At 37.1% G+C, this 11,578-nt stretch overlaps 1 protein-coding gene across 2 annotated transcripts in view; it reads right to left on the bottom strand.

Annotated features, from left to right (window-relative positions):
- Window positions 1-209: 209 nt before the first annotated feature.
- Window positions 210-11,578, bottom strand: part of LOC123773886 (ubiquitin-like protein 3) — a 273,529-nt gene continuing 262,160 nt past the window's right edge. For both annotated transcript variants that reach the window (XM_045767818.2, XM_045767816.2), the window contains 3 exons: window positions 9,276-9,384; window positions 7,427-7,591; window positions 210-4,937 (listed from right to left, as the gene is read on the bottom strand). In XM_045767818.2, coding sequence (XP_045623774.1) covers window positions 4,873-4,937; window positions 7,427-7,591; window positions 9,276-9,384 — 339 coding nt within the window. In that variant the 3' untranslated portion in view covers window positions 210-4,872. The remainder of the gene's footprint in view (window positions 4,938-7,426; window positions 7,592-9,275; window positions 9,385-11,578) is intronic.

The following is an 11,578-nucleotide window of genomic DNA, read 5'->3' as shown; positions in this document are numbered from 1 at the left end:
GAACTCCTTCAATTCCATACATCACCACCACTCCAAAGACTTGCTAGTTATACTGGGCAATCTTCCACCATGTCCATGAAGTTCATATAAATCTTTCTCACATGATTACTTTACAATAAAATTTTGATAGTGTGATTATCATCATAAGTAATGTTTGTAATTCTATTTTAGTTCTCATATTGGAACCTACCAACTGTTACTAAAATACATTTGTATCTAGGACAATGGTCCTTTATTTAAATATTCACAATATAATACAGGGAAGTATATTACTGCAGTAATATGCATCCATTGATAACAGGAAGTACATTCCAAAATACTGAAACAAAATTAGGAATGACAGAGGGAGGACAGCTATGATTCCATAAAAATAACATTTGAGTACCATGTGCATGGATTGTGTTACAACTAAATTATAAATTATGACCCTAATAGGCCCAACCCTTAGCACTCATTGGATTTCAGAGACCGATTGCAATGATCATGAGTATTACTGTATAGTAATATGTGAATCTTCTTTCAGTGACTATACAATATATATTTAATATTCATGATCAATAATATTGTGGCTGTACAATACATGAATATAATTTGAGAAAATGAAGGGGATCATCAGAACAGCATTTCAACTAGTGTTTTCATTACCACTTAATATTAGAACTTCAAAATCACATTACAATTTATTTATAATGGCCCTCTCTCGGATAAACCTGAAAGGTCGAGGGGGTGTCACTAGTGAAAAGCATGTTGCTAATGTCATCCAGTGAGGCAGCAATGCCTGTTTGGTACGAGGGAGTAACACTGCACCGCTACAAGGAATACATGGTCATTCCACAACCTGCTCAACTAATTTCCCACAGGAAACTGTAATACAACTTAAATAACAGAACAATTTTGGAAGCCACACTACTGCACATTCTACAGTATAGAACAAGAACACCAATGAAGTACACAGATAAATTTTGTCTTTGCTAAAAGGGAATATTTGTTGATTAGATATAGAGTGACCTTCCTTTTATTACGTGTAGTACTCAAGGGGTCTAAAGCAAAACAAACATGCACAATGAACACTAGATACAGTACAAATATTAATAAAATCAATTCATTTGTAAGATCACATAATCCAATTTCGTAATTTTTGCATTCCTCCCTCATAAATTTCCCATTAATGAATGAGTATTTCAACCATTTACGATCACTCCCAAGATGGCTAAACATTTGCTTGGATGGTGTAACCAGCAGCCATAATCAAAAGAATCAATCACAAAAATGCAAGAGATTAATAAATGTTAACTGAATTCAAATGCACCAGATTTGCTTCTAAAACATGTGCTTTTAAAATCACCCAAGAAGTATAATATTTATTATATAGTATAAATAATTTCCTAAGATGTGAAAGTATCTATTCAACCGCAAAAGTTATACAATATATGGTTTTGATGCAAACGTCAAAAGTAATGTGAAGGATAAAAAAGATGCTGCTGTTCTGACTAATGTTCACTCCTGACTGGTCGCTCATCAGTCATCACCTACACCAACACACTCAAGGTTTACTGCTCAACATCAGGATACAACTTTGACTGCCAAGAAAATACAAATTTAAATATAATTAATTATACACATCGATCAATCGGACCAACATGCAAGTTAAAATAATTTATATTTATATACTGTACATAGATTTTGAAGAGGGCAAAGCTTACGAGACATGTCTCATTTAGTTCAATGTTAATTATCTATTGCACAAAATATCTAGTGATGTTACAAGTTGCAATTTACAAAATTATACAATTTTAAAATGACTTAAATATGATGTAAATAAAACTTTGATCGTTGTAAGCTTTACAGTACTGTAACACGAATCCTGACTCATTAGAGAACTCATTGTAAGTCAATCATGTGGCCTTGGATCTGAGCAAATTCATCAAGAAATAAAAAAACAAATGTCATTAAACTGAAATGACTGCCATTATAATGATATGTAATTTTGTGCAATATACCTTGAGGAGCCAACATTTATCGCATCTCCCTATCATAATACATACAATGTTCCTAATATATTTTTATACAAATTATCTGTAAGTGTCAATTGCACAATATTTTGATGTAAAATGGTAACTGGTTACTACAGCACAACGTGAACTAACCTTCCAAGAAAAAAAGTGAGGCCCATTTATTCTACCATTTTCATAGATATACAGCATTATAAATCGATTTGAGTTTTTGAAACTAATAGGCTTCAGATCTGATCTTTTATGGCATATTTTCCATCAAGAGAGAAAGATGCCATGACTCCAAGACCTGGAACAAGCCACGACTCGCTTCGTTATGCCACAATCTATAATCATGACCGAGGTCTTGGCAGTGTTGAACTACTAACATGACCTTCAAACAAATAAGAAACTTGTGATTTGGCTACCAAATATCTGAAACTTAAGGCTAAGTAATTTTAAAAATAACCTGTATGTCATCCTTATAATCACCTATGAACAAAATAATTAAAAAATAAACAATCTGAAGAAAACAATTACATCTGAGGTACTTGCAGGATTGCTCATTAACATTACCATCTCTCACATAGAGCCGCCCTCTTGATGACTGAGGGGTTTACTCCGATGAGGTATGATAATCACCAGAATATTAGAAACTCAACCTTAAAGTAAGTGTGGGTGGTAAATGTTTCTCCCAGCTACCATATGGATTGAGGGAGCATTTCTCATGATGAGGAACACTGTAGATGTCATATGTTGAGGAATATTACACACGTTACTCATCGTGTTGAGGAACGTTACAATCATATTTGACATGCTGATGGGGAATGAGCACATAATTATGAGTTATTATGAAATGAAATGTGATGAAATGATGAGTATAGCACAAAGACATTCATGGTAAATGCCAAGATATATATATTTTTTTTTAGAAAGAAAACATGCAAACACTCACATATTCTCATATCTGAAAAATGAGACAATGAAGTTACAAGATAAATGTTCTCATTGTAGGATTGCAAGTGATTTTTCTAGCCAAACTACATGACTATCTTCTCAGATCTACAATGAGGATAATAACTCAGGTCACACACACTTTAATAAAATCTTTCTAAAGGAGTTTGCTCTTAACTTTATGTATTTTTCCAAATAGCTGAGCATTACCCACCACTGTGACTGAAGCAGGAAGATAGAGTATGAATAATACAGTCTATATTGACAGATTACATAGTAATTCTAGTATGGCTAAATAAAGAGCACACTGATTAAGTGGATAGCTTCAATCACAGTGGACTGGAACTCTGCAAGCTGGGAGTGTTATACGGTACTAAAGCTTTGCTCACTGTACTGTTCGTTATAAAAGAAAGTGGCTGCCACACCAATAGCTGTGTGACTGGAGGGGTCAGGCATCAGGTCACATGGGGCATGCTGGGTAAAGCACCAATTCTCAAGTCTTGATATGAATCATTTCTGTGTTTAAAATGATAATGTTATCTAATTTCAGGATCAATGCGAAGATTTATTATTATTTCTATGATAAATACAAATATATGCTGGATAAAAATTCATGCTATAGTAAAACATTTACAGTAAAAGAAAAATATTGATTTAAGTTAAGATTAATAACAAAAAGTGCCCAGCATTTCTGGACTGGCATCAGAATTTGTGGTTGTAGAAGGTAAGACCCTAGTTGCCCCCACACTGCCAGCATGCCCTGTATCATGCCGGAGGATATCTGACCTACACTGGCAAGAAACAAACAAAGCAACACAGGTGTAGACAACCACCTTGAAACATTGTCTGGACAGATGAAACAGTTACATGAGTGGCCTACACATTATCATTTATATCACATAATCTTTTTATTTGCTTATCATATATATATTTATATATATGTACAATCATGAATTGTACCAGTGCCTAAACACCCATCATCAGTCACTGGATGAAAGCTCTGAAATTTGCCACTCCAAATTACATGGAGTTTACATTCCAATATTGCAAGACACGTTACTGTCTTTGCCTGCACACATTTCTCTGCAAAAGTCAACACACAAACCATTTTGAATCAAGCATGTGATACTCTCACAGTCATTTCCCCACCATCAAACTGGGAGGACAAGGAGGAAGAAGTTCATCACAGACTAAACCACCCAGGGGGAAAGTTCTCTCACCATCCTTCACTTAATTTGTTACCAACACTTATCATTCTCATTTACAGATAAAAAAAATACTTGTTATCAATAGCAAAAAAAATATTAAAAAAAATACAATAAACTTTTCTATTTCACTCTAGCTTCAGCATTTGTGACTTGCAAGACAGGATATCTATTTGCAAAATTACTTACTGATACATGGTATCTGGGATTCAACAGGAGAGCTGGAGGGAGCTTTTAACGTGGCCTGTCACAAGAGCGCACCAGTTTACTACACTAGTTCTTTTTACAGCACTTACGTATTCCTGCATTGGGCTATTACGAAGGCCACCTTGAGTGATGATCATGCAATATAATGTCTCTGAACAGTCAATATAATTGTTACTTGCACATCAACACTACACAACTCCTTCACTATAAATTACCAGTTTAAATATTTAGTAGCTTTAATATAAAAACAGCCCAATTTTTTAAATTCTTATGCATTCTTGCTGTACAAGATACATAGTGTGTATTGTCAGGGTGTGAGGAAACAGCACTACATTAACAAGTCACCAGAGCCTGATGAATGGAGTCAAGTTACTCTTGTCATAATGTAGCCAGATTATAGCATTGTAGTTGACGGTGCTGACTGGTGTTGGATAGGCAGTGGATGGTAAATATGGCTGTGACTTAGAGATGTGGTCATTGGTGACACGGGGCCAATGATGGTAGGTCCATGGTCACTAGAGGATGGCACAAGAAGCAGAACAGCAGCTCGAAGATCCACCCTTGCTCTTTTGTCGTTGATCTGTAATAAATGTAAATATTCAGTACATATTCAGATTTTGTCATTAAGTGCCTGTTCTCCAAATTAAATACAGTACTGTACTACATTACTATTAGAGTACTTTAGCAGTACTGTACTTAAACAATTACAGTATCAAGAACAGTCTTTAATAAAGTCTAACTCAATTCATTTTCTCCAAGAGTTTGCACAAGTAATTAGCACTGCAAGTCATGTTAGTTGTGTGTGTGGGCTGTGTGTCAGATGCTGGAAAGCCAAGGCCTCTTTTTCAAACCACTGAGTTTAAGAATAGACACATGACACATTCTTATATTAACTTTGGGGATATGTTACTGGTTCTAGTGCTGATTCAGAACAAGAACTTGGGACTGAATGACTCTAGATGTGTGAAAAGTTTTTCTCAGTTGATTTTCTGTATAACTTGCCAGTTTCTAGTTCAATTTTAAATCTTGTCGAATACGGTGTAGAGATGACACCATCATAAACAAAGGTTAGTGCATCTGTTACCTCCAGTGTATAACATGTCCCTGTCAATATTCAATGCTGGGAGATGGAAAACTTCTTTTAAGAATTCTTAGGGTTTCAACTTCACTATATAATGTGCCTTCAGGTCAGGTTGGGCCCTATCAGTGGTTAACCACCTGGTTAGATCCACACTAATCATGCATGCTAGACCCTTATGGGTCAAAGAAGCCTACTGCAGACCACAAGTAAAATCTGGTCCACTCAATAGTCAAAAATCATAAAAATCTGAAAGAGTGCTAAGAAGTAAGATCACAAAATACATGGAATCACAGCATCTCAATAACCCTGGAGAACATGTTTTCAGGAAAGGGCACTCTTGCCTATTACAGTTGCTGGACCACTATGACATGGCCTTAGATGCCATGGAAGACAAACGCAACGCTGATGTAATTTACACAGATTTTGCAAAAGCCTTCGACAAATGTGACCATGGTGTTATTGCACACAAAATGCATTCAAAAGGAATTACTGGAAAAAATAGGCAGATGGATCTACAATTTTCTGACTAACAGAACCCAATATGTAATAGTCAATAAGATAAAATTCGGTCCATCAACTGTAAAGAGCTCAGTCCCCCAGGGTACTGTGCTTGCTCCAGTACTCTCTCATTTTCATATCGGACATAGACAAGGATACAATCTATAGTACTGTATTATCCTTTGCAGATGACACCAGGATTTTTATAAGAGTAGACAACATAGAAGACATGGCAAACCTCCAATCAGATGTAACTCAAGTCTTTCTATGGGCTACAGAAAATAATATGGTGTTTAACAAAGATAAGGTCCAACTCCTGCGCTACCGAAAAAATGAAAATATAAAAACGGAAACCACTTACAAAACGCAGTCAAATCATAACATAGAACGAAGAACCAATGTAAAGGATTTGGGTGTACTCATGTCGGAAGACCTTACCTTTAAAATTTAATTTATTATATAACCCCCTCTCATTTGATAATTTGTTTGGACTTATTACAAGTATTGACGTTAGTTTGCACCTTCAATAAGCTTGTGACCCGAGTATGTGGTATCTGAGATCATAATGTCCCAGACTGTTTGTAAAGATTACATGTTCAATATTTTCTGTCCAAGTTGGCTTTTATCTGCTGGGTGAGCAAAAGTTTGTTACAGAATCTAAGTAGTTCTTTGATCTGTGATTGGTTATTTCCAGATAGATTTCCTTGTATAATATTGTTTGCTATTCTACATCTTAGACTAGACAGGTTGAAGTCTCCTAGTAAGATAATATCAGGTACTGTATTGGGTTTGGTAGATTATTGAGGCTATTCTTTATTTTGTTTATCTGTGAATTCCTCAGCCATTGCATCTGGTAGTTTGTACAACAACAATAATAACCAAGTTTATTTTCTCTATTTTTACTCCACTTCCTCATTTGTAGAGTTAAGGAGCTCTGGGCATACCAGGTCCTCTTTAATATACAAACATACAGTACTCCTTCATGCTACCTATATACTATTACATCTGCCTGTATATAGATTATATTCTGGTATACAGATCTCTCTGTCCATGAATTCCCCAGAATGGGTTTCTGTGAAAGTTCCAAATACAGTTCAGCATTTGACTGAGGCCATTTATGAACAGTATTTTTATATGAGAATGGTACTTTGCTTTGAGCACTTTGATAGGTGTTCTACTTTTCTGATAGTTTTCCTCTTGGCTTGGGTCGATTTACATATCCCCACACTCCTTTCAACTCTAATGAGTGTACCATACTGTGCTTCCCGTGTGCAGTTGTCGTTTATGACTTGTAAGGGCATGGTGTGGCATGATGGGTGGAGACTAACCAGGTGGCTAGCTCAAGAAGCTACTAAGGGGGACCCCTCCCACAAAAGTTTAATATGAAAATTAATTTATTGAAGTGCAAATGCTACAATATGCTGTATATACCATACACATAGAAATGTAAATTCAGCATCAATCAAAATGGTGAAAATGCCATTTCATACCTTGTGAGTTTGGCTCCGGCAGATTCTCTCTGGGCACAAGATGCATGACGCAAGTTTTGCCAGCAGGAAGGCCCAGAGCTCCTAACGTTACATTTCCATGAAGAAACCGCCCTTGGTAAATCAAACGTAAAATTTCTGCCTTGCTGACACTTTCATCTGCCCATTCTGTAAAAAAGATAGTATAGATAAAATAAGGACACCAAAAATGTATACAGTACAGTACTTAAAGTAATACTGTACTGTATAGTAATACAATCTAATGTCTCAATGAATGAAATACAATACTGTACATTAAAGATGCAACTCCACATATCTCAATGTCAAAATAAGTCCCATTAGCATATTATGGCTAAAGTAGGGACTACAGTATTTAAAAAAGTTGACTTTTTTTTTATATTTTTGAAATCTTGACCTTTCACCTACTTTACCAAAAATCAAACAATGTGTGTGTCAATGCATAAAAAATTGTAAGGGATTGTTAAGAAGCTATTGTGGTTAGAGCACAGGAACTATAGCCGATAGTGTACCTACAGATGGTAATTACCCCCACCTACGGGTTCATTTGTAACAAATTTGAACAAACATGAAGACAAGTTTAGCACCCCAATAAACAGAATGAAAATGGAAGATCAAGACAGTGTCTTTATACATGATATCCAAATCCATGACAATACTGTATAACCTATATCAACACGAAAGCTGCAGACTTTGAAATTATGACAACATGCCCTTGCACTCTGCCCCAGATCTATACTTGTGGAATTCAATAAGTAAAAAGAAATGCAAAGTGCTAGTAGCATAAGCATTCGGTATAGTGTGAAAAACGAAGCTTGGACAGTGGGAAGATACCAGAAACACTTTAATCAGCAAATATAGCTTCCCTACCTAGAGAAGAGAGTACTGAGAGGGAGAAAGTATTGGCTAAGAATTACAGTACAGTATAGACTAGTCACACTAACATCCCACATAGTAAAAGTTATTGATAGAGTGATCAAGAGACAAGTCACCAGTTTCATAGAGACCAATGACCCCCACAACCCAGGTCAATATGAGTTTAGCGCAGAAAGATTGTGCTTCTATAGATTGCACTTCTATAGATAGAAGAAAAACAATGTACATGTGGTATATATGGATTTTGCAAAGGCATTTAATAAATGTGACCATGGAGTGATAGCCCACAAAGTAAGGTCAGTAGGAATAACAGATAAAGTAAGGCAATGGATATTAAATTTTCTACAGTCAACCAAATAAAATCGAGTGCAAGCTCAGGAAAAAGCTCTGTACCTCCAGGCACAGTGCTTTTCAGTGAAAATCAGTGGCGCCACAGGGCACCAGTGATTTTCCTTAATCTCATATCAGAAATATTGCCAGAACCAAGGTAGACATCTTCAAGAGGCACTCAAGAGGTGCAAACAAGATACACAGATACACAAATATCTGGCTAAATGAGGGATATATATATTGCTGCCTCACTCTTAATTAATTTTAGTCCCTGCACCGAGTAAGTAGTTTTCCTTTGAGAGAGACCTAGTCCATAAAAGTAGCAAAAATGCTATGAAATATTCAAGTTGAGTAGGTCCCACCCTGTATTGTCTGAAGGTCATATACAGTACAGTATATATAATGTAATGTAAAAACAGTACATCGGACAGTGAAGAAACAAATCAGATGAAACAGTGTGTGAGAATCAATTATTAAAACAAATTTTAAACTTAAAGTACTTATTGTACATGTCTAGCCCTAAATGTCCATGGCACCTTGTACTTAGTATAAGTACAGAAATAACAACAACATTTCAGAGTGACTTGTCACACTGGATGCTGAAGGAAGCGTGTGTGTGAGCACTTACCTTCAGGCCAATTGTCGAATACAAACTGTGCTATATCTCCTGCTGACTCACTGGGGCTGAAGAGGAACTCTTTCGTCTTTCCGCTCACCAGGATGAGGCGGAGATTGATCTGAAACAAAAACAACTTTTACTAGCCACTCCCTGCAGTATATACACCATGCACTACACCACTGCATTGAAATTTATAAATTATTATTCAGGATTACTAGTGAATAATCATTACAGAGAAATAAAATGGAAATAAAATAAAGTTGCGTCAGTATTGTAGTCAGATAATACCTTGTGTTAAATAGTCTGCCTATCTACCCTATTAATTCCTCTGAGAAACTTGTATGTGGTGATTATGTCCCCCCTAACTCTTCTGTGTGTGTGTGTGTGTGTGTGTGTGTGTGTGTGTGTGTGTGTGTGTGTGTGCGTGCGCGCGTGCGCGTGTGTGTGCGTGTGTGCGCGTGTGTGCGCGTGTGTGCGTGTGTGTGCGTGTGTGTGCGTGTGTGTGCGTGTGCGTGCGTGTGCGTGCGTGTGCGTGCGTGTGCGTGCGCGTGCGTGCGTGTGTGTGCGCGCGTGCGTGTGTGTGCGTGTGTGTGTGTGTGCGTGTGTGTGTGTGTGCGTGTGTGTGTGTGCGTGTGTGTAATTACCTAAGTGTAATTACCTAAGTGTAGTTACAGGATGAGAGCTACGCTCGTGGTGTCCCGTCTTCCCAGCACTCTTTGTCATATAACGCTTTGAAACTACTGACGGTCTTGGCCTCCACCACCTTCTCACTTAACTTGTTCCAACCGTCTACCACTCTATTTGCGAAGGTGAATTTTCTTATATTTCTTCGGCATCTGTGTTTAGCTAGTTTAAATCTATGGCCTCTTGTTCTTGAAGTTCCAGGTCTCAGGAAGTCTTCCCTGTCGATTTTATCAATTCCTGTTACTATTTTGTACGTAGTGATCATATCACCTCTTTTTCTTCTGTCTTCTAGTTTTGGCATATTTAATGCTTCTAACCTCTCCTCGTAGCTCTTGCCCTTCAGTTCTGGGAGCCACTTAGTAGCATGTCTTTGCACCTTTTCCAGTTTGTTGATGTGCTTCTTAAGATATGGGCACCACACAACAGCTGCATATTCTAGCTTTGGCCTAACAAAAGTCATGAACAATTTCTTTAGTATATCGCCATCCATGTATTTAAATGCAATTCTGAAGTTAGAAAGCATTGCATAGGCTCCTTGCACAATATTCTTAATGTGGTCCTCAGGTGATAGTTTTCTATCTAGAACCACTCCTAGATCTCTTTCTTTATCAGAATTCTTTAAAGATTTCTCACATAATATATAGGTTGTGTGGGGTCTATGTTCTCCTATTCCACATTCCATAACATGACATTTATTAACATTAAATTCCATTTGCCAAGTGGTGCTCCATATACTTATTTTGTCCAGGTCTTCTTGAAGGGCATGACAATCATCTAAATTTCTTATCCTTCCTATTATCTTAGCATCATCAGCAAACATGTTCATATAATTCTGTATACCAACTGGTAGATCATTTATGTACACAATAAACATCACTGGTGCAAGAACTGAACCCTGTGGTACTCCACTTGTGACATTTCTCCATTCCGATACATTGCCTCTGATTACTGCCCTCATTTTTCTATCAGTCAGAAAATTTTTCATCCATGATAGAAGCTTACCTGTCACCCCTCCAATATTTTCCAGTTTCCAGAACAACCTCTTATGTGGAACTCTGTCGAAAGCCTTTTTTAGGTCCAGATAGATGCAGTCAACCCAGCCATCTCTTTCCTGTAATATCTCTGTGGCCCGATCATAGAAACTGAGTAAATTCGATACACAGGATCTTCCTGATCGAAAACCATACTGTCTGTCTGATATTATATCATTTCTCTCCAGGTGTTCTACCCATTTAGTTTTGATTAGCTTTTCCAATACTTTCACTATTACACTTGTCAATGATACAGGTCTATAATTGAGGGGGTCTTCCCTGCTGCCACTTTTGTAGATTGGAACTATGTTAGCCTGTTTCCACACGTCTGCTACGATTCCTGTACACAGGGATGCCTGAAAGATCAGGTGAAGTGGAATGCTGAGCTCAGATGCACATTCTCTCAGAACCCATGGTGAAACGCCATCTGGGCCAGCTGCTTTGTTCCTCCCGAGCTCCTTTAGCATATTTTCCACTTCATCTCTAGACACCTCTATCCGCTCTATGTTGTTCTCTGGAATTCTTATTGTGTCTGGTTCTCTGAAGATTTCATTTTGTACAAACACACTTTGGAACTTTTCATTTAATGTTTCACAC

The sequence above is a fragment of the Procambarus clarkii genome, chromosome 91 (assembly GCF_040958095.1).
Source record: "Procambarus clarkii isolate CNS0578487 chromosome 91, FALCON_Pclarkii_2.0, whole genome shotgun sequence".
Taxonomy (NCBI): domain Eukaryota; kingdom Metazoa; phylum Arthropoda; class Malacostraca; order Decapoda; family Cambaridae; genus Procambarus; species Procambarus clarkii.
The sequence above is the reverse complement of the archived record's forward strand: the minus strand, read 5'-3'. Positions and strand labels throughout refer to the sequence as shown.